Source organism: Macrobrachium nipponense, chromosome 34 (assembly GCF_015104395.2).
Source record: "Macrobrachium nipponense isolate FS-2020 chromosome 34, ASM1510439v2, whole genome shotgun sequence".
Classification (NCBI taxonomy): domain Eukaryota; kingdom Metazoa; phylum Arthropoda; class Malacostraca; order Decapoda; family Palaemonidae; genus Macrobrachium; species Macrobrachium nipponense.
This window is the reverse complement of record NC_061095.1, coordinates 49,664,606-49,689,353: the sequence shown is the minus strand read 5'-3', so window position 1 is coordinate 49,689,353 and position 24,748 is coordinate 49,664,606. Positions and strand designations below refer to the sequence as shown.

At 35.0% G+C, this 24,748-nt stretch overlaps 1 protein-coding gene across 4 annotated transcripts in view; it reads right to left on the bottom strand.

Annotated features, from left to right (window-relative positions):
* Nucleotides 1-16,294: 16,294 nt before the first annotated feature.
* LOC135208052 (glutathione S-transferase kappa 1-like) overlaps nucleotides 16,295-24,748 on the bottom strand; it is a 154,672-nt gene continuing 146,218 nt past the window's right edge. For 3 of the 4 annotated variants that reach the window (XM_064240186.1, XM_064240184.1, XM_064240187.1), the window contains exons 4-6: nucleotides 20,910-21,062; nucleotides 16,582-19,268; nucleotides 16,295-16,530 (exon numbers count right to left, since the gene is read on the bottom strand). In XM_064240186.1, the coding sequence (XP_064096256.1) occupies nucleotides 19,125-19,268; nucleotides 20,910-21,062 (297 nt within the window). In that variant the 3' untranslated portion in view covers nucleotides 16,295-16,530; nucleotides 16,582-19,124. Of the gene's footprint in view, nucleotides 19,269-20,909; nucleotides 21,063-24,748 lie in introns of all 4 variants that reach the window. The other variant, XM_064240185.1, reaches the window with a different exon arrangement.

Here is a 24,748-nt window from a genome sequence, read left to right as displayed (position 1 = left end):
TCTGTTTTTTTCATCTGTCCACCCGCCTGTGGTGTTTTTGTATGGCAACACTGCGTCCCGGCTTTAGATAGTCACATTCAGCTTACATTCAACGATTATAATAATATCCTATTTCGAATATTAACGGTGTAATTCGCATACAGTAAATTATTAAAACACTTTTCAGTTGCAATGTACACCCAGATATCCTTTTATTTACCTAAAACTTACACATAGCGTAACTATCTAAAGCCCGGGACGCAGTGTTGCCATACAAAAACACCACAGGCAGATGGACAGATGAAAAAAAACAGAGTATAGATGCCGCATCGGCCGGCCGGACATACGTCAACAAGTCCGCCATCTTGGCGCGGTAATTCAAACAATGCAGCAATGACGTTTTTTCCGCCACTATTCGCTTAATATTGCACGGATTTTCTTGCAACTTGCAATGACTTTGTTTTAGCAGGTAGGGGGAAGGAGGGGGCTAGTTGTACACAAATGTTAATATTTACCCATAACTATTGCTGTAAACAATAATTTGAAATGCTGTGATAAGACAGATGACTAAAGTAGGCCTACAGCTATGGATCTGTGCAACTTAAGTAAAATCTTTGTCTCTCGAAGTGCTCTGTTAAAAAAATCCCCCAATATAATTTTTGGCACAGGCCTACAAGTTTAAGTCATAAAACTGTAGGGTTGAGCCTAAAATAAACTACAGTAGGCCCTAGAATAACTAGGATTGCTGTGTTATCTAGCCTTTGCATCTCTGCCTGCTCCTTTGAGCTTGGGTGGGGTGGGGGTTCTTCCAATTTTTTGGAACGGGATGCTCCTCAGTGAATTCTGACCTCTAGACCTGGCTTTGGAAAATTTAGCGGGTATCAAGAGACCTCGTCTAGTGGCAAAAGTGACCTATCTCTAGACCTAATTTTATATGGTGAAATAATTATATATAACTTAAATTTTTCACAAAACTACCTTTAATTTGCTCAGACTAGGATATATCATTATGGCAAGCATTAACAGTTTCAATATAGCTCATCTCTAGACCTGTTGTCAAGGTCCCAAATTATTATACCTTATTTGGGATAAGGGCCTGGGCCATCTCTATACTTCTATAGACCAAAATTGCCAAAATGAGCCAATCCTGACGAGCAACCCTGTATACCCGGTCATAGTAACCCCCCCCCCCCCCCCCCCCCCACCGAGCCTTTCAGCCTAGGCCACAATCATAAGGCCAGTCTAATTTTTTTTCAGCTAACTGTTCATTGGTTTGGTCACACATGTATAAATTTAAAGCTGTGGGTGGCCTTATGGGTCATTAAGCCTATACTTTGAAGTAACAACTCTCAAAATGTATTGCACATTGATTTATTTTCATGATATTTGTTCTTACATTGAATGTATATATAACATTTATTGTACATCTGTACATTTATTTATAAATATTCCCAGCAGTTTAAACAAGTTTTTTTTTTCATTGCTGTTTCCAACAGTTTAATGATACTACATTGTAATGATAATCTATATGCATTGATATGAAATCAGCAGGCTATATCAAAACATCAACAAAAACTCATTATGTGCCTTGCTTGGCCATTTAGTTCTTATTACAAGGACCAGATTAACACTTTAATATTACATAGCTATAATGCAGTGAAAGAAATCTAGAAACATCAAATTAGTGTCCAACATTTTACCCTATTGACCTAATGGCCCTTAAACAATATTGTTTTAACCATTTTTTTTCGTAGGCTGTCTTATCACAGCATTTCAAATTATTGTTTACAGCAATAGTTATGGGTAAATATTAGCATTTGTGTACAACTAGCCCCCTTCCCCCTACCTGCTAAAACAAAGTCATTGTAAGTTAACTTTCAAACAATAAGGAACAGCTTTATTTTATTAGATCCTTGTAGGGAATTATGTAAGCTTTGTAACGAGCCATCAGACAAGAAAATCCGTGCAATAGTGGCGAAAAAACGTCATATACTGCAGCCTGCTGCATTGTTTGAATTACCGCCCCAAGATGGCGGGCCTGATGACGTGCGCCAGCCTATTCAGCTAGCGGCCGATGCGGCATCTAGGCTTTTATATCTGTGCTTATACCCAGTTTGGAGGGTGAACCATACCAATTGGCAACAATGAATTCCAAGTGAAATAAAATGCACAATGAAATGTTAAATTATAATTTGATTGAATCGTTAGATATATCCACCAATGTAAACTATTACTAGATAGATAGATGGAAAAATCATAGAAAATAAGTTTAAACTGAAGCAACTTTCAGAGAGAGAGAAGGGAAGGTGAAGGAAGGAAGAAGGACAGGGGTTGCTGTGGGGGTGGGGGGAGAGGGTAGGTGGAGCTTTGTACTGCTGTGTTCGTATCCATTTCTGGATAATGGAGTTTTTGTCTCTTGGTACAAGGAGAAGTGTTGTTATTCTTTACGATTAGTGATTCACGATACCCTTATAAATTACGACACTGGGTGTAATACACTATAGCAAAATCTGATACTAGTGTTCATTACAGAAATATTGCCAAAAAACGTGCTTGCACTATCTCTGAAACCGATAGTAGGTATGCTGCTTAGTTGTCAATCAAGTTTTTTGTAATCAAGTATTTTTTACAAGCTAGCTATTGTATAAATTTGTATTTTTCTCAATCAAAAAATATGCTCCTCAATGCTCAATGCTAACTTTCCTCTTTTAATGACTTTCTGGTCATTGCAAATTCAGCCCCATTAATTTCTTATGGTGTGAAAACAGACGAGGCCCAGGGAGCGAAAGCGATTGCGTCACACTAGGGCAGTAAAACATCTTCATATATCCAAAAAGTAAATAATAATGATATAATATTTTATATGCGCATTACGATCATGACAATTACATGAATAGCTGATTGCAAGAAAGTTGAGTATAACAATTCATTTACAATTGGTACAGAGTCAAGATGCCGTGACGTCCTAATACAGGACTTAAAAAAACGTTCTAATTCCGAAAAATAATTACTTAAATTTGAGTCAGGAATAGAGTTACTTTTTCAATAACGAGTATTTTCAAATTAATCATCATAAATATGTAAAATATTGATGTTTTACTATTTATTTAAATATAATTATCTAGTGCACGCTTTGTCGTCGTCTTCTACCAAATCCGTAGTTTCCTTAAAAACGTTGTGGCAAGGGACTGTTTTACGATTGTTTAAGGGCTGTTGCCTTGTATAATAAGGTGCCCCGTGAGGTTATGTTAGACTTGCGATAATCTTACGCTAAGTCGGTTGGTTAAGACTCCCATACTCATTGGAGTGTCTTGGGGTTTGATGATAACTTTAAGTTTAACTTACGAAGTCAGTATCTTCTCTGGTTAGGTCGACGGAGATGTGTTAAACTCATGATGATAGGTCTAGTAGAAACCACTGAGTACAAAAAATACATCTACTCTTTTGAGATTATAAGATGAAATTGTACAAGTCTGCCAATGATGATGACTGATTGGATTCTACATTATGAAGCTCAGATAAAAATGGACAGGTCTTCTAATGATGATGGCTTGATCTCTTCTCCCCTACAATCTGGTTTACAATTCATAAAGGAAGCAGACAGTAGCTCGAACATAACGAACATACACACAGATGACATAGATTACAAATCACGTAGGCTGTTTGAATTATAGGTCACGGTGGTCGCCTCAAGCAAGACGCTTTAGCTATAGTTTACAAACAAATGAATGACCACAGTTGATGGCACTAGACACTGACTGATTATACACGTCATCTTAGCATGCTTTATTGTATACGTCATCTTAGCCTACTTATCGTCTCTGGTCTGATCACATTCCTGCAAGCAATCTGGTTGACCTCTTGGGTCACTGGTTTTTAATTAATCATAGTTTTAGTTTATTATATATATGGAATAACATTCCATATTTTTATTATGTAACACATAATGCTCGGTCAGCTACAAAACCAACCACTGAATATTACTCAAGCTTGACTTGCATTTGAATATATATAGATATATAGAAAATACTTATAAGCAAAAAAATTCATGGTGTACACAAATACAGATTCATGTAATAAGATATAAGACATGCATATGATGATATTCGTAAATAATAGTGATCACATGATATATACTGATACAGTTTTTCACTTCAACTCATTAAGATACATATGCTACAGAAAATACTAATGTACTCTGATAATTGCATAAAATAGAGATTAACATGATAAAAATCATATTTTAACTGATAAAAATTCATATATGAAGTGATAAAAATGATTAATTTTTATGCTAACTGATTTGTTGATTTTTATGCTAACTGCAGTTATTGGTAAGATAAAAGGTAACATTGATTATAGGCTACCTGATTTATTTATAATATATTTATATATATATATATAGATATATATATCATATATATATATATATATTATATGGATTCATATAATTATGATCAATATATGTGCACTTAATACAACTGATTCACATAAATGACTAATCTAAGTGATTAATTTAGGTGCACTTTAAATAGATTCCTAGTGCGTACACGTAGAGATATATTTCGATTCTGTTATTATATCTGGGATACATGATACTTTATATATATGATACATGACCGAGGTTATACCCACTGCACATTTAACTACCATTCGAACAACTTTTCGTCCATTACACAGTTCCAGACAACCACCTATAGCCAAATGAAATGGCCAATTCCAAATGGTTAAAAACAAGGGGGAATTGCCTGGGCAGGGTCCGACGTTCTATTTTGCGCCCATACTTGTCCTCTGCATTCTATGCCATACGAATATGTTCGCAATGAATAAAATCATCCCCAGCACGAGTCTTGCGCCAGCAAACGTAGAGTTGAATATCCTTCTGGTCGTAATTGTCAGAAGTATGTCCCTTTGTAGTCAATTCAATTCCGACAGCCGCCGGATCATTCCGCATTAAAACGAGATTAACGAAAGGATACGGGTGTCGGTCCAAGAAGTCCACGAAATAAGCTTGTTCACTTATAATGGTACTTATTCCCTTCACATTGCAGTTGTCCGCAGCGACGAACAGGTTTTTTGAAGTTGTAGACGATCTGTTCGGGCATGCGATGTGAAACTCTCGTACTGCAGGGTACTTGTAACGAGGTTCCATTAATCAGCCTGTTAGTGAAATTATACTTGTCACAAGGAAAAGTAAATTCAGACAACATCCAAATACGGGAGGGAGAAAGCCATTAAGAACCAGACTTAACTCACATGAATTTGCTGATATTCTAACAATGAGTGAACCTATCCAGGTCTCTGATGACCGTAAAAATATCCACATTAACAGATATCAATACGAATCCCAAAGAAAATTTGATATTACTGGTAGTAAGTTACTAGACAAAGAAGTGTGAAACGGAGCTATTTGTAAGATTGCCAGGCAACATAAGAGTCAAAGAGAACATCAATCATGATTCTGTAATTCTCTACACTTACTGAAATTAAGCTGTGATAAAATCCTATCCAATGTGCCCCTAACAAAAGTTTCATGTTCAATTTTCTCGTGTGCATCCTCTGAGGTTAATTTTTAGGCAGGAGATGCTATGAAAGAACCCACTATGTAACTAATTTCTACATAAACTGGGTTTTTCAAGAAAATGTGACATTTTCCCATGAATGTGATTTACTTGAATTGTAATAGGCTAATGTTGCAAGTAAATTTTTCATATCTGTTACATTCTCGTCCTTTAGTACTTAGGTCCTAAGAAGACAGGGTGGTCATTCACGTACTTTATTATGGTATATCAATTACAAGTAAGGAGACCCATGCTTATGCTGGCTTCCCAGTTCGTGGATGGCGGGAGATTTCTACAACAACTCCCAGAAAGTTCAACATAGTAGAATGAGAGAGTAGTGTTTCTCAATACATTACACTCCTCCCCCCTTAGGTTAACAGACAAAAATTTAAATTTGTTCAATGAGTCTCCTAGGTTTCTTACTTACTCTGGTAGATTTTCTTACAATGGCACCAGTATCACAATTACTGTTCTCTGATCCTACTACTTCTACATTGGGATTACAAATCATACCCGAGTTCTGAATAGTGTTATTTGTTTCTTCTAATCCTTGTACATTACGGGGAGAAGAAATTACAGGAACATAAGGAATCATTGTATCTTCTAATAGTGACGGTTCATCAGTTACTCTAGTATTATACATTTTTCTCTCAAATAACTGTGAAAGGTGACGCTTCCAAGTCAAAATACCATTAACCTCTACAGAAACCAAATAATTTCTTTCACCAAGAACTTTGATAATCTTAGCTTCCACCCATTCTGGTCCTTTACCAAAATTCTTGGCATATACTGCATCGCCAACTCTGAATTTAGACTCATGAACATAACACTCATCTCTTTGTTTAGGCATTATAACATCTAATGGACCCTTAAATTTCCTTCCAAACAATAATTCAGCTGGGGAGCAGCCAGTAGAAGGACTGTACTGTACGTCTATAGGTATACAAAAATTTGGCCATTCTGGTTTTTACAGGCAAATTACAATCAAACTTTTTGAAATTAGTTTTGAATATTCGGACAGCCCGTTCTGCAAGCCCGTTTGTACTTGGATTATATGGTGCTCCTGAACAATGTCTAACACCATTTTTCTGAAAGAAATTCTGAGTCTCCCTAGACATAAAACAAGTTGCATTATCAGATACAATTGTGTCAGGAATACCATAATTAGCAAAACATGACCTTAAACATTGTATGGTACCCTCTGAAGTTATATTCTTGCAAGCATAGACATCAATAAATTTAGAAAAGGAATCAATAATAATCAAATATTGCATGTTGTCAATGGGTCCACAATAATCTACATGCAAGCGGGACCAAGGTCTATCTACTGACGGCCAAGATAAAGGTGAAATGCCCTTATGTTTGAGATTTGTTATGCATAATGCACAGTTGGAAGTTATTTGTTCTAAATCTTGGTCCATGTTGGGCCAATATACAAAAGACCTTGCTTCAGCTTTCATGGCAACAATACCCTGGTGGCCCTCGTGAAGCATTTTCATAACACGCTTTCTCAACATCTCAGGAACCAAAATACGATTCCTATAGAGTAATACATTGTCATGCAAAGAAAGATCATTTCTCAATTTATAGAAAGGTAACATACAAATTTCCATCACCTTTTCCTTGGGGAACCCCTTCCTTACATAATCTCTTACTCTGCATAAAACAGTGTCTCTTTCTATACATTCTTTTACCATTGTAACATCAAAAGAATTCTTATCCAAAATATTAATCAAATTTACATATTCTCCTGGTACATGAAAATCAGCATCATCTCTACACAATGGTAGCCTACTAAGAGCATCTGCCACTGTATTATGCACTCCCTTAATGTGCTCAATTTTAAAATCAAAACCTGATAGAAATAAAGCCCACCTTTGAATACGAGCATTAGATAATTGTGGAATAGACTTACTAGGGTTAAATAGATGAGTCAAGGGTTTATGGTCCGTCCTGATAACAAACTTCCGTCCCAAAAAGAAATCAGAAAACTTCTTGACTCCAAAAATAATGGATAGAGCCTCTCTATCAATTTGAGAATAATTACACTCAGCATTAGATAATTTTCTACTTTTGAAAGAAATAGTAGAAATTCTACCCTTATATTCTTGCTTAAGAACAGCTCCCACTCCTTCAGGGCTAGCATCAACTTCTAAAATCATGGTAGCATTGGGGTTAAAATTATCCAAAATATCAGCTCTTCCCAAAGCTTCCTTAATACTCTGAAAAGCTTCTTCATGAACTGCTGCCCAATGAAACTCCACATTCTTTTGGGTTAAATTATATAAAGGACATAAAATAGAGCTGAACTGAGGTACAAACCTATTGTAATAAGTACATAGCCCCAAAAATGATTTTAAAGACTGAACAGAGTGAGGGGTTGGAGCTTCCAAAATTGCCTCTATTTTCTTTGGGTCAGGTTTAATTCCATCACAACTTAAAATGTATCCTAAATATGGTACTTCCCTAGAACCAATAATACATTTATCTTTATTCAATTTAACTATTTCTCTGTTTGCAAAATTGATAAAACTTACATAAACTCTTGTCATGTTCCTCCTTGGTAGCTCCGACAATCAATATGTCATCTAAAAATACAATGAACACCCTCAATATTTGCCAATAATTCAGAGATAAACCTCTGAAATATACCTGGTGCTGACGACAACCAAAAGGCAATCTATGAAACTTATATAATCCCAAATGAGTATTCATAATCAAATATTGTTGAGAATTTTCACTCACAGATACCTGTAAATATGCATTTTTCAAATCCAATTTCGAATATCTGACAAGAAAAAAAAAAAAAAAAAAAAAACACCTACCTTTGCCAAAATATCATCCAATCTCTTGGTAAATGGGAAAGGTATTAACACTGGTTTGGGTATTGAGATACTTAAAATCTACACAATCCTTATTTCACCATTAGGCTTCATTACAGGAACAATAGGACTGGCCCAATCTCCAGCATGCTCGACCTTGCTCACTATATTTTTACTTTCTAATTCTTTCAAACTATTCTCAATTTTACATTTATAATGATAAGGAACAGATCTAGCTTTAAAATACTTAGGCACAGCATTTTCTTTTAACATTAATTGACATTCATAATTTGTAATGGGTTGATCCTTCCACCCCCACCCTGATCACCCATTGCAACATTTTTACACAATCAAGCTTAGGCCTAGATGCACTACTTGGGGTAATAAGAGGACCTTTAAATTTATCATCACACACATTATCAATTTGTACCACTGGTATTTCAATTTCTTCATCAAAGACCTGCCTGCTAAATTTAAATCATTATCTACAACAAAAAACTTTTGTCCCTGGACCATTTGGCCTTTAAAAGAAACATCACAATTTATTTCACCGTACACTTGCATTTCAGCTTTATCATAATTTGCTAAGCGTTTCCTTGTTGGTAATGGGGTTAAATTCAATTTATTAGCATCATGCCGTGAAATAGTGGATGCACCACTGCCAGTGTCTAATTCAAACTCTAGGGGAAACCCATTTAACCTTAAAATTTCTCTATATGGTTCCTCATAATCATCGACAAATCAATAGAATTCACATTAACATCAAAAAGTTTCAATAAATCATAAGAATCATGGAAACTTTCATTAACAGGAATATGCTTACTAGTAGACTCCTCTACATCATGCACTGTATTAACATTCCTAGATTTATTTCTAGCCTTTTTATTGGGACACACTGTACTAACATGGCCTTCCTTGCCACAGGAATAACATTTAGCATTCTTAAATCTACAATTATTAGCTAAATGGTTATCGCGCCCACAATGAATGCATTTACTTTGAACTTTACAATAATCACTTTTACCTCTCCCTTTAGAGTCTGCACTAGAATTAGGCCTAGGCCTAATTACCTTATGCCTAACCTTGTTAACAGTACCTGCAGGCCTATTATCTATAAAAGACTTTGAAGTAGGACTACATTCAGTAACATAAGCAGTTTCTAAATTGGTAACCTTGGCAAGTAATTCACGAGAGGAGATTGATTTAAACCTCAAAGGATCAGCTAATAAAACCTTAAAATATACTTCATTATCAATACCAACCAATAATTGTTCCTTCAACCTTCGGTCAAAATCACTATTAAATTCACACTGTTGAGCTAACAATTTTAGTTCTGCATAATATTCCTTCACGGACTCACTACTTTTCTTCTTCCTCTGTAGGAAATCACACAATGCTCTATGATAACTTGGTTTTGTTATAAAATGCGACTTTAGTTGATTTACTAGGTCATCAAATGGAACTGCAGACGGCAATTTCGGTGCTGTTAACTTACAGATCGTGGAAAATGTCTCTACTCCAACTGAAGAAAGCAACAAAGCCCTTTTTGCTGTCGCCTCTGTTACTTCATTTACTTCACAATTCATGGAAAATAGATCCAGCCAACAAGATAATTCCAACTTATCTGGGTTAAAAAACAACGCGGAATTGGTCGGTCTCCTTGCTGGCCTGCCATCCTTCCTGACAGGGTATGGAACTTCGGTAGTCCCCAACAAATACAGCTGAATTCAGGCTACTCGAATACTGGAGTCTGGACGTTGGCCAGGCCTAAACTGGTATGCTAGGCTAGATACGACCGGCTGTCGTTGGTACACTAACTCTCCTTCAATGTGACATACCTCTTCGTACACTGGGTTCTTCCTCGTCGCCACTGTTGCATTCTCGTCCTTTAGTACTTAGGTCCTAAGAAGACAGGGTGGTCATTCACGTACTTTATTATGGTATATCAATTACAAGTAAGGAGACCCATGCTTATGCTGGCTTCCCAGTTCGTGGATGGCGGGAGATTTCTACAACAACTCCCAGAAAGTTCAACATAGTAGAATGAGAGAGTAGTGTTTCTCAATACATTACAATATCCATGACCTGATACTTCTAAATGTCCGTTTACCAATGTCATAAGCTGATTTATTGGACTCTAATTGTCTATGAGGTTCAGAAAAATTAATTCATTTTGATGTTATAGAAATTCTGTTTGCTTATTTTGTTCATTAATTTTAAAAACGATTGCAATTCCTTAACTAAAGTTGCATTGCACCGCGGATACACTTGTACCTAACGACCTGCCTTGCCCATGAGAAGTTCGTGCTAAGCATTCCTCTCCAGTTGGCTTGTTTTTTGCAAACACGAAACAACACACACTACAGATGAAGCCTGTGCTAGCAGATTATTGGGGTTAAAAGGAACAAAGATGATTCGGCAAACACGCCAGGCACCTTCAGGACTGATGACCTCATCACCTGGTAGGAGATTGCTCAGCTAGCTCAAGAGTTACGTTACTTTGCTGTATAAATACGACTTTAGTACTTTTAAATGATATTTTTTGTGTAATACTCACCCCACATGAGAAGAATGTCTGAAAAAAAACAGTACCAAAATTGAACAATATATTAGTTTCATGTTGGAAAGGGCTGTTGCCTTGTATAATAAGGCGCCCTGTGAGGTTATGTTAAATTAGATATTTCTTATTCAAACTAATGAAAAGGGTTATTCACATAGATATACATTTTCATTTCTAGACTTCCTGACTTTAAAATCTCTTATATTTATTTATTTATTATTTATTTTTTTTTTGCATTGACTACGAATATAAACTACCGGGACAGACAATATGCCAGTAGGTTTTGATATGTGTTTAAACTTTTAGCTTATTTGTCGTTAATATCCCTAGAATACTGAATGGACTACTAAACTAAAGCGTTAAGTTAGAGTTCAAATCTTTACTCCATATATATTTTGGATATTTTAATAAACAACCCTTACTGCATATAGTTACATTTTGCTTATTGATTTTATCGTGATTCCTTTTTTATTATAATTTGTAACCCTTCCAACTTCTTACGGAGTGTATATATCAACTCCACTTGTATCCATACCTTTTATAATATATCATATATATATATTATATATATATATATTATATATATATAGTTATATATATATATGTGTGTGTGTGTGTGTGTGTGTGTGTGTAATATATATGTAGGTCCTTAACTCTACGAGTTAAGGAATTGAATTGACTACAAAGGGACATATTCTATATATATATATATATATATATATATATATATATATATATATATATATATATATATATATATATATATATTTGATAAAATTAATGGTTGGCTTGAATATGTGGGAAAAAGTGTTCTAGGGGTGGGGGGTACCCGTATAAGGCTACTTGCGGTATTATTTCTATAGATACAAGATATGGAATGATAAAGGTATTTAAAAACCGCGAGAACCGCTATAAAAAACCAAAAGTTTCAGATCCAATATCACGAGTGTAACTCGTAAGACATGACACTTTCTTATTTATCCATTCTACCAAACCTATTGACTCTGGGTGAAAATAAAATAGAGTATTGGTTTTCTTAATGGAAAGGAATTCACACAACGAGTTAAGGAGATTATTATTGATTTACACCACCCGAGTCAAGAGATTATCATGTGAATTGGAATTCCATGTTTACTGATTTAGCACTCTATAAAATATTCCTAGCGCACTCAATTGCGGTGTTTTTTTTTTTTTTTTTTTTTTTTTTTTAGTGCTATTAATCATATATAACGTGTCAAGGGAACTATTAACACCAAGAGGTGTTTATTTCCTCTATGTGTATTCTTTCAAGGATTGATTTGGCACGGGATAGGCCCTTAAACTGACAGGTGTCTTAGTGTGTCCCTTGTTTTCATGACATGTGTTACAATTAGTTATGTGCTTTTTATATCTGTAAGCATTGTAGGCCAGTAAAATAGTGATTTGGCTTTCTGTGACATAATAGAGAACCCTGGATGACCATGTAATGGATTGGAATGCAACCAGTTTAGGACGATTGGTATGAAAGAGATTATTATAATACCTGGTCGTTAGTCCACCTGCTGTGTTTCTTCTGGTTTTTTCCTCGTCACGGACCTACATATAATATACATTTGATTACAATAATTCTGATACACATACTTTAAATATACTTTTGCTTTAGGGTTTCTGTTCAAACTGTTTTAATTGTTTTTTGGCTTTACCTCTTTACCCTTGTTTTTCCGTTCGAAAGTGGTTTTTATTGTTTTGCTTAGCTGCTGACCCTTGTTTCCGTTCGAATTTATTGTTTGCTAGCTCTGACCTTGTTTTGTTCAGTTTGTAACAGTTCAGCGCTCCAACCCAGGTATTCAATGTTCACGATCTCTTGGGTTAATGAATTTTCTTGTTTAGATACGGTTTTAACAATAGGCACGGATGTTTCTATATCTTTTAGTCGAATTAATGGTTCTTTGCAGTGTGGTGCGGGATAGTGCGTCAGCTATGATATTTGCTTTCCCGGGTAGATATCTTAACTTGGCTTCAAAGACTTGAATGATCATATGCCACTGAGTTCCTTTGGGACTGTGATTAAAGCCTTTGAAAAAACTTGGTAAGGGACTTATGGTCAGTAAGGACTTTAACAGGATAGCCGTAGATTATGAACTTAAAATGTACTAGTGAGTTAACGATCCCTAGCCCTTCCTTGCCTATTACGTACTCCATATTTACTTTCAGAGGGCTTTAGTTTATGTGAATAAAAAGCTATAGGAAAGAACTGTATCATATTGCTGAAGTAGTACCCCTCTTACCCCTTGGTCTGAGGTGTCGGTTGCAATAAAAAAAAATTTCCTTATTTAAATCAGGGATTTTTAAGATAGTTGAGCTGCATAATTCTAATTTTAAGATATCGAATGCCTGTTGATGCTTTTCAGACCATAATAAATCTACGCCCCTCTTCGTAAGATCTGTTAAAGGAGCTGTCATGATTGAAGAGTTACATATTTACATATGATTGTAATACCCACTACAGAGCAAAAGTGCTGTATCCCCCTTAGGTTAATAGGTACCGGAAAGTTATGAATAGCCGACACCTTACCATGGACTACTTTAAGACCTTGACAAGACACATAAACCTAAATAAACATGTTCGGTTTTAAAAACTCACTTTTAGATATTTTACTCCGAGATTATTTGTCTTAGTCTCTGTAGCACTAGCTCTAGTTTATGCGAATGTACTTCTAAGGTATTAGAAAAGACTACAAGACCAACCTTATAGGCATGTAGGGTATCCCCTAAAAGTCTCCAAACACTATATTGTAATTGGGGCGTGACGTAAGCCGGAGGTATACGTAAAAATTGATAATGTCCCCTGAGTGTGCTGAAAACGGTGTATGAGGTACACTCACATAGCTAATGGTATCTGGTGAAAGCCTTTAAGTAAGTCCAAGCTGGTGAAAAATTTATTCTGACCTAACAGAGATAAGATATCGTTGGTACATGGCACCGGAAAACGATTGGGAATCGTTTCCTTGTTTTAAACGACAGAAATCTACTCAAATACGCCAAGTCCAATCTTTTTTATTTGCATGACGTTTAAGGGAAAAATTATATGGGCTATTTGATTTTCTAATGACTCCTATTACTAACATTGTTTCAACTTCATCATTTATCTCTATTTTGAAATTTCATCTTGGGAGTCTTATATGAACGGTACGTATATAACTTTATGTTTTGTCCCTTAGACCCGTATTTTTGTGTTCAATGACAAAATCCGTTTTCCCCAGAGATCACTCGCTAGTGGAGAAACATCCTGGTATTCAGATAAAAGATAAAAAAAATTCTGCTGAATCACCTCTGCTTGAATGACTTTACGAATATTACTTTAGATAGAGTATGAGAGATTCATCTACGACTAGTCGGGCGTGATTAAAAATAGCAACAATAAGAAATGCGATATTTATATGTACAGGCAGTCCCTGGGTTACGACGGTGTCGGCTTACGACGTTCCGAGGTTACGACGCTTGTCAATAGACATTATTTCCAGGGTTACAACACATGTTCCAGTGTTACAACACCTACAACGCTCATCTGGGAGATGAAATATGACACCAAAAATGCAAAATAATCAATATTTGAAGGTTTTTTTTTGATAAAATGCCATGCCAAGAATGCAGTTTACATAGTTTTCAAATGCACCCAAAGCATTAAAAATAAGGTTTTCTTAGGATTTTTGACGATGTTCCGGCTTATGACGATTTTCGGCTTACGACGCGTCTAAAGAACGGAACCCCGTCGTAAACCACCCGGGGACTGCCTGGTACAATATTGTATTCCTCATTTGTATGAAAAGCACAGTACAGTGGACGCCCAATATTTGCATTTTTAACATTTGCGGATTTCTCTACGGACCATATCTACCCATTATTCGTGGGAAATTTGTGGTAGTTTATTTTTTTCTATGAGAAATACCCACAAATTCCCAGTTTTTTTTAAATAAAATTTTCATCATAAAATGCACGTTTTTCTATAAAACTTAAAAAAAAAACAGGTATCATCATTTTTTAGTGGGGTTTTTCTTTAGTTTTCAACTAACGAAAATAGGCAGTTTTGAGCGTTTTTATAAGGTTTTCAACCATTTGCAGATTCTAGCTATTTACGGGGGATCTGGTACACATCCCCCGTACATACAAAGCGGAACTTAAACTTTGGTAAAGCATTGCCAATTAAAAATCTGGAACCAACCCCATCAGGGCAACTCAGGCTGGGAGATAACAGACATGAAAACCTCATAAAGGACAGCACTTTAACCCTTTAATACAGTAGTATATACACAAAAAAAAACTTTCATTTGACTACCTGCATCAAGTCTTGGTTCAAACTACCATTCACTCATCAGTTTTACCTCTGATTTTCACTCGGGAAAACATATTTGCATGTTCAGCGCCTGATTCAGGATTGGGATTTCATGAGCTCTTCTTTTCAATGGATTTTGATACAGTCCCTCATGCAGTCAAGAGGAAGACCTTCTCTGGTCGGTTAGAAGACAGTTTCTTCATGCTCCATACCATTATGTACACACTGCCATAGAAAACCAGCAGATATCCTTTAATCTCTTGGCTCAAGAAAGTCAATGTTGTTACAAATTACAACTTGGATGTGAACGAACTTACTTTGGGTTCAAATACATAAGTGTCCCTTCACTGTTGTTAACATTCAAGGAGTCTAAAAAAAGTAGACTCCATTTTTTGCAGGCACATCACACTACCAGATTAATTTTGCAGTCCAGTCCCAAGAACACACAGAAGTACATTTCATCAACTCCTCAAACCTGTTAGTTACAGCAGGACAAGCTTCCACTTTGGGGAACCATCTCCCTCAATTCATTTACTGTCACAACTTGGCTCTTTGCTGGCAGCACAGTTTACGAGGCCAGTCACTGTTACCTCTTGTGGAGAGGTTACTGAACATATTATTCTTAGCCACTCACCACCATACATTATGTTAATGGAATTTTATAACTGTTTCAGTCCAGCTGGAAATAAATGAAATAGATGACACATCATGTCTTCTTGGATAGTTATTTTCCAATAAACAAGCCAGACTTTGCATGTAGTCTTTCTTGTCTGGGGCATATAAGCAGTGCCAAAAGAAATCCTTGCTTCATCCCTGGCTACACTAATTTCTACTTTTTACTTTCCAGCTGTCCAACTCCTTTAACTGTGTCCTGTTCCAGTTGTCAGTCAATGACAAAATTTTCGTGGTGCAACCTTATATGGACTAAAGATGGTACCTCACTTTACCCAATAAAAAAATGCAAATATGACAACTGAAATACATATGAAAAAAAGATCGTACATACATCTTACCAGATATTTGAAGAGTACCAAATCTAAGGGAATATTAATAGAAAAAGATTAATTCAACATTTATTCAATTTAATAACACTGAAGCACCACAATACTTTTCAAAGAAATAATTGTCTTTTTCATCAAATTTCATGCTATAAAAATATATAAGCCCTGAGCATAAATTGCATTGTTTAATTTATTTTTCAGCCTTATCTATAAAGTGAATATATATACATATGCATATATTTGTGTCAATCTCATAGTGAATATATGTCTGTATCTGGTTAACATGGTAGTGTACCTTATTCAAAAAGCACTTATATACATACAAAGATTACGTATCTGAGTGTACCTTATTCAAAAAGCACCTATATACGTACAAAGATTACGTATCTAACTCTTATCTTCCAACAAAGTTTTAATTCTATACCTTACTCCCAAATTGTATAAAATAAACAACTAAACATCTCTAAAATTAACATTATGAGGAACAAAATCCAGCTGTATCATTGATGTCTAGATGTATGAAAACCTGGACAAAAATGCTTGCGAAAGTCGGCCCTTCATTCATTGTCAGACTGATGGCGAGGACTGAATAAGCAAGCTCTTGCAGCCTCTCAGTATAGATTCAGAGGTCTACACAATTCTACTAGATTTTGTTCCTTATTTCAGTGCTGAAGGTATGATGACAAGCTAGAACTTAAGTTTTGTTGTCAACAATACACAAATTATTAGTTTTAACAAAAAATTATGTTACTTGTACCTATCAATAAAATTATTCTGGCATCATTTTGAAAGTTTGTTAAATTGTTCTTAAATATGAGTATACTTAAGTATATTTACAAACAAGAAATTGTTCTCTACATTTGCAACAATCCTTCAGCCATTACAATAAGAGCATGTGCAAAAAATTTTAATCTTGTAAAAACAAAGGCAATAAAAGTCAAAATTACTGACAGCTGCAACACTGGAATCTAAATGAAATAAAACAGATTGGCAAATGAGATTTCAAACTAGAGCCCATATCTGGCCTGGTCTGAACTATGTGGATGCTTTGTTATTTACAAGATGCATGAGTAAAAATGTTTTTCTGATACCTTTCATATACTGTACTCCCTTTGGTCTCCTTTTTTCGCTATACAATTTCTACCATCATACAAGTAGTATAACAAACCTGACACACTTGTCAGATTGAATTCACAATAATGATAACGTGCAATGAATGACAGTGAGAAAACTGTCATAACTCGTTTCATCATTAAGTAACGGGTACTGGCCAACCTGACAAGGGGCTTCACTTATTCGCTACACACAAAACCACTCTGTGTAAACTGAATGTTTATTTTTAAGCAAACAGAAAGAACATTATTGTCAATATATTATAAACATCCACAGAATTGGAAACATTTTTCTGCTTTAACAGAGGATGAGTGGATGTTTATTTGACATACTGTGTACCTGACATGGTTGAGAAGAGTGACAAAGTATCCCCTGGGTATTTTGCGCTGTATAATACAATCTAGATTTTACAATGTTTCATGTGTACCTTTCAATGTCCAGTTGACAGTTCTCATAGAACAAGTAAAACCCAGAAAAACTGTCCATACGCAAAGAACTTATGAAAACTGATGATCTCCTAACCCTAATAAAAGGAAATGCAGTCAACAAGATCTGGATAAGCATCTTGACCCATTAAAATTTGGTGAAAACTAGAGGGAGAAATAGATACAACAGGAAATTTCAGTCATGAAGTAATAAACATACTTGTAGGAGGTTTTCAAAGTTATGGAGAACTGAACTGATGGCTAATCCTGCAGTTACACCTTGCTATTAAATTCAACTAATACATAAGGACAAATACTAAAATTAGTAAGCCATACAATGCACCTTCTCATATAAGTTCAACTGCTTATCTTCCATCTCCATAAACAGTAATCTTGGGTTCAACAATGTTTACAATCATCCCTCTGAACCAAGAGCTGAAATATGCACTACAAGTGGTAATCAGTGCTGCTGCAAAATCTTGAAAGGAGCATCAACAGAAAGGCTGAGGAGCTACTCAAAATTACTGACAACATTTTCTCTTGTAAAACCATTCCCAGAATCTTCAAAGCATGATTTTTAATTTGTGATACTTTAACATTTGTTTCTAATCCTCACAGGGTTAACATTCATAGCAATCCTTCCCTACTATCCTTCAATATGTCCGTGTTCAGGACTAAGGCAGTAATGTTGGTAAACAAAACCTAAAACCTTTAGTTATGCTTGAATTTTTTACAATTATCTTGTGCCAGAGATACAAGACACTATAGTTATGCTACAATGATTTTGAACTATATTATCTTGCACCAAAGATATAAGACATCCAGTAGTAAGAATCTTATAGAGGTTATCAAGTTTCTCATTACCATGTAGAGCCAAACCAATCTGAGTTTTCTTTGATCTAAGAAAACTACGACTTACTTTCTAACCTGCTCCTTGTGAATATAACAAAAGGACTCTTACTTTCCCTCACATAACAAACCTGAATACTCAAGGGTAAGAGTTTTCTACAAAGGAGGAAAGTTAATTACTAAATTAAAATACTTATGATTACTGTTACCCTACAGAGAAAATTAAATACCAAAAATATCTCTATCATTAAGTGTCCCAACATCTAAAGAGCATTTCCACCAAAAGAATTATTTAAAATGTTAGTTAAAAGAACAAACTCCATACTATCTTTCTAAATCTACAAGATACACATCCCAAAATAACTACAACTCTCAAGTAACTAAACATCTCTTAAATGACCACAAGACCAATCTCTCACCAGAAGGCACCTGCAGACATCTGCCCTAATTTACACCCTTCTTCGTAAACAATACCACAAGTTTTTTAAGAAGGGGAGTGGGTCTACAACTGAGACTTCTGATTATCTGGATCGGGGCCAAGCCACTTTTCCCCAATTTCGTTGGCCAAGACTGGAAATCGGTCAGAGCCAAAGAACATCATTGGTTCGTTTCCTGTGTGAGCCACAATTGTTGGTGAGCCAAAGGCCTGAAACATGGAAAACATTCTTTACTGCATAAAATGAAGATATAAGCAAATAAGATGGAGCTTTTTTTTTGAACAGATATAAATTTGAAAAATTTTACTATTTGTACATTATGGAACATTTAATACATTTTGTTTGCAAATTACTAATTCTTATTTTATTCAAGCTATAATGCCTAGTGTCATTATTATTATTTAGAATAAAACCCCCTATTAATATGGAACATGCCTACAGGCCATTGAACTGAAATTCCATCTTCCAAAGAATATGGTGTTCATCTGCAACAGGTTACAGCGGATAATAGGAAATACAGAAAGAAGAGATCAGTTGTTTGAACAGAAAAAAATAAATTAATAAACAAATAATACCATGAATAATAAAGTAAAATACCATGAATAATAAAGTAAAATAAGTAACACAATTAACAAATTAACTAAGGAGTGAGACTCATGTCAGTCTGCTCAATAAAGAGAGAATCTGCACTAAGTTTGAAGTTCTGATTCCCCATTGCAACAGGTACAAAACTTTTGTAACACTGTGCTTTATTGAACCTCAGAAAAGAAACATCAAAAGTTGTTAAGATTAAATGCATAACTAATACTATGTGGTGGTATTGTCTGGAAATATCTGACTGTAAAGGATGAAGGGATTTATGTATAATATCTTGTACATCATGCCCGGTGAGGTAACTGAATGACAATGCCAGAGATTCATGTTGATCAAAGGTAAGAAATTTATTGAAGTTTTGTTTAACAAATTAGGATATGAGTCAGTTTCCAATGACCAAAACAAGAGAATATTTGAAACATTGTAGAATACACGAATTAAAACACTGTCACTGGGATGAGTGTCTCCAAACATCTTGAGACTGTATACTGGACTAAATGTTTTGTGCAACTGGAGAATGACACCTAGAATTTTAATGGGTTGCATAAAGTTCAAGGAAAGTAATAAAATAACACAGGTGAATGATTCAATGTCCAAGACCACCTAAAAATTAAACCTAATTTACATTACTCAGGATACGGGACTGTTAAAAAGAGAGCACCAATCTGCATTAGTAAAAAGTTTGTTTTCCATGGTAACCTGAACATCATGCATGTAACATAAAAAGTACTGGGCCAAGAAAACTACTCTGGGAGCACCAGACATTACATTCCTGTCACTACTGTTCCCATCAACTACTCTCTGCAATCTGTTCATTAAAAATTCCATAATAATACTGGTCAAAAGCATCACTAAAGTCAAGATCAATCATACAGAGTTCATAACCAGAATCTACCAATTTCTGTAAGACACCGGATATCTAAAAACAGCAGCACAACAAGAACATCATTAATATTCCTACATCCAACTTCAACATTGTAAAGCTGGATGACAAATGTATTAACTCTACAATCTTCTGCGTTATGCAATTTATGGTTGACTTCTCATCTGGTCTAGGTCTTCAACTGTGTCCTTTTTCCGAGATTTTCTAAGCATTCCAGCTACCCCAATAACTATTACTTCCACCATATAATGCACATTCCTCTCACAGCTTTGGAAAAAGCTATAATGCACTGTAATGTTACAATAGCAATAGAAATTCTAGAAGTAAGGCAGTTTATAGGGAAATAAAAAAGTAGTGTGAAAACAAGACATACCCCATACTCTAATGCAAGGTTGGAGTAGGCCTTCAACCTGTCCTTCGTCACTTGCTCAGTTATGTGATCAAGGACTTTCTTCAGCTGTTCATCGCTCAAGCCTCCAGCCTTTCCTGCACGTTGCAATACAGGCACAGATGTTATGTCTTCGTCCTGTGGAGATAATGAAATGCTGTAGAAATTAATGGAAGTGTGCTTGATCTGGCCTCTCTGATCAAGGCAGACTGGGTGTGTCCCTATATAGGTCATGGAATCATTGATGGTAAATTCATAACGCCTAAGCCCTTTTGATATGCCATAAGCCCAAGCAAAACATTACTGTTGTTATTTTTCTTTTTGGTAATCTTATTTCAAAAATACCAGAGAAAACACTCATGGATTGAATAAAAAAATGCAATTTAAATATTCTGCAAAGAATTTTTGTTCAATTAGAGCTCTGTCAAAGGATGAACAAACCAAAAATAAATGAAAAGGTTCGATAAATGACAAACCAAAACTGACTGATTAAATAGGTCTTCACGAAAAATGATTTTGTATGATAATTTAGCTTTTCCATGAATGCCTCTCATATACGGTGGTAGTATCTGTGTACAGATCACCGACTTTCTTGCTAAGAACCTCTTCTGAATTCTCTTTCACCTTCAAGGGGTAATCAACCTACCAAAATTTTTAAGTCACTGAAATACTGGCGTGCTCCTGGTACTATTACTGATCTGCATGGCATTCTCTTAATCTCTCAATTACCTCCCAATATTAATTAAGCCTAAAGAGCAGTGAGCATCTCAGTTGATCAGTACAATCCCTGTACCACAAGTGGAAAAATGCTGATGTCTCAAGCTACCTGGAGCATAATTGAATGTGGCTGAAGGCTACAAAGGCGTCCAAAGGCAAAGCTAACTCTCATCCTGTGAAGAAACTGAACAATGCTCCTTTCATTTCATACAATGTAAAAATAAAAATTCTTATCAATGTTAAAATTTTGTCGGATTCGCGGACTCGCACATTTGTGGATTTCTCTCTAGAACATTTCCCCGCATTACGTATTCACAGAAAATTCGCCTATTCGCGGTATTTTTCTACGAGAAATACCCACAAATTCCCATTTTTTTTTTTTATAAATTTTATCATAAAATGCACTTTTTCTGATAAAACTTAAAAAAACCAGGTATAAAAATTTTTAATGGTTTTTTTCTTGAGTTTTAACTTATGAAATAGGAGGTTTTAAGAATTTTTAAAGGGGTTCAAACTATTCGCGGGTTCTAACTATTCACAGGGGGGTCTGGTATGCATCCCCTGCAAATACGGGAGGACCACTGTATATATTATATATATATATATATATATATATATATATATATATATATAATATATATATATATATATATATATATAGATATATATGTATACTAAGGAGAAGAAATTGCACCTAGATGATTTACCCCAGCTTAATCAATTTTCAAGGAAGCAAGAATGAAGAAATATTACCCGTTGATTTGACAATAAAATTAAAGGGAAAAACTTGAGTAGAACCCTCCATTTCTGAATTCTTTTCTCTCTCTCTCTCTCCCTCAATCAAGATTGAACTTCATTCATGGCTTGATAGCTCTTACTTTGGCAACACCACCTTACCATCCCTGTATGTTAACCCTTAAACGCCGACTGGACGTATTTTACGTCGACATTTTTTGTCTCTCGGGTGCCGACTGGACGTATTTTACGTCGACATACAAAAGTTTTTTTAAAAATTCGTGGAAAAATACTTTTAGGCCTACCAGCCGAAAACTCTTGAATCACGCGCCTTGGGGGATGCTAGGAGTTCACGGATCAAGGTGTTGTTTTGTTTACAATCGTTACGCAGGCACGCAAGCGCGAATTTCTTTCTTGCCGCACTAAAAAGTATCTGTGACACATCTCGGAAATTATTTCGTCACTTTGACATAATTTTTTTACCATTTTAAATTAGCCGTTACATGGAGTTTTATATATGAAAATGTGCGCATTTTTATGTAGAATACAACAACAAAAATACTCATGATTGTAGCTTTTATCAGTTTTGAGATATTTTCATATAAATAACGATAAGTGCCAAAATTTCAACCTTCGGTCAACTTTGACTACCGAAATGGTCGAAAAACGCAATTGTAAGCTAAAACTCTTATATTTTAGTAATATTCAATCATTTAAATTAATTTTGCAACTAATTGGAAGTCTCTAGCTCAATATTTTGATTTATGGTGAATTTATGAAAAAACTTTTTCCTTACGTCCGCGCGGTAACTCTTCCGAAAAAAATCATACGTGCGATTGTGGTAATGTTTGCACCATTTTAAATTAGCCATTACATAAAGTTTTATATATGAAAATGTGCACAATTTCATGCACAATACAACTAAAAACAAACCATGGTTGTAGCTTTTATCAATTTTGAAATATTTTCATATAAAAAATGATAAGTGACAAATTTTCAACCTTCGGTCAATTTTGACTCTACCGAAAGGGTCAAAAAACGCAATTGTAAGCTAAAACGCTTATATTCTAGTAATATTCAAGCATTTACCTTCATTTTGCAACAAATTGGAAGTCTCTAGCACAATATTTCGATTTATGGTGAATTTATGAAAAAAATAACATTTTCTTTACGTCCTCGCGGTAACTCTTCCGAAAAAATCATACGTGCGATTGTGGTAATGTTTGCACCATTTTAAATTAGCCGTTACATAAAGTTTCATATATGAAAATGTGCGCAATTTCATGTATAATACAACTAAAAATAGTTGAAGGTTGTAGCTTTTCTCATTTTTGAAATATTTGCATATAAATCACGATAAATAGAAAAAAAACCACGTTTGGTCAAATTTGACTCTACCGAAATGGTCGAAAAACGTAATTGTAAGATAAAACTCTTACAGTCTAGTAATATTCAGTCATTTATCTTCATCGTGAAACAAATTCGAAGTCTCTAGCACAATATTTAAATTTATGGTGAATTTAAAAAAAAACTTTCCTTCCCTCCGCGCGCGGATTCTCCGCCCCAAATCTCCGAAATGCGTAAGTCCCATTCTCGGAATATTTGCTCCGTTTCATATTAGGCATTTCATAGAGTTTTATATATGAAAATGTGCGCAATTTCATGTAGAATAAAACGAAAAATATTTGAAAGTTGTAGCTTTTCTTATTTCCAAAATAATTGCATATAAAAAAATATATATAAAAAAAATTCGACATTCGGTCAACTTTAACTCGTCAGATATGGTCGAAAACTGCATTTGTAAGCTAATATTCTTACAGTATAGTAATATTCAATCATTTGTCTTCATTTTGAAAGAAATTGGAAGTCTCTAGGACAATATTTAGATTTATGGTGAATTTTTGAAAAAAATATCTGTTTACGTCAGCGCGTTACGAATTCATGCATTATTTTGTGATAATATTTTCTCTGTGTTGCTTTTATCGTTTTACAATGTGTTATATACCAAAATGATCGCAATTTAGTGTACATTACAACGAAAAAAAAGTAACTTGTTACCTTTAACCGTTTTGCGCACAGCGCGATTTGAATACAATTATATATGAAATTTCATTTTTGCGCTATCATATATCGCATTATTTATATATGATAATGATAATTTTTTTCATTTCTGATGGTTGCATACTAAACTTCAGGCAATGACAAAAAAAGGAGCCAAAAATGAACTCTTAATCCTCAAAACTAAGCGCGCTGTGATTTTTTGAAAAAAATATTTTTTCCGCTTCCGCGCTCACTCTGAAACGTCTCCGGCACACGGGAGACATTTTTTTTTTTTACCGCTTCGGCGTTTAAGGGTTAAGGGGAGTTCATAA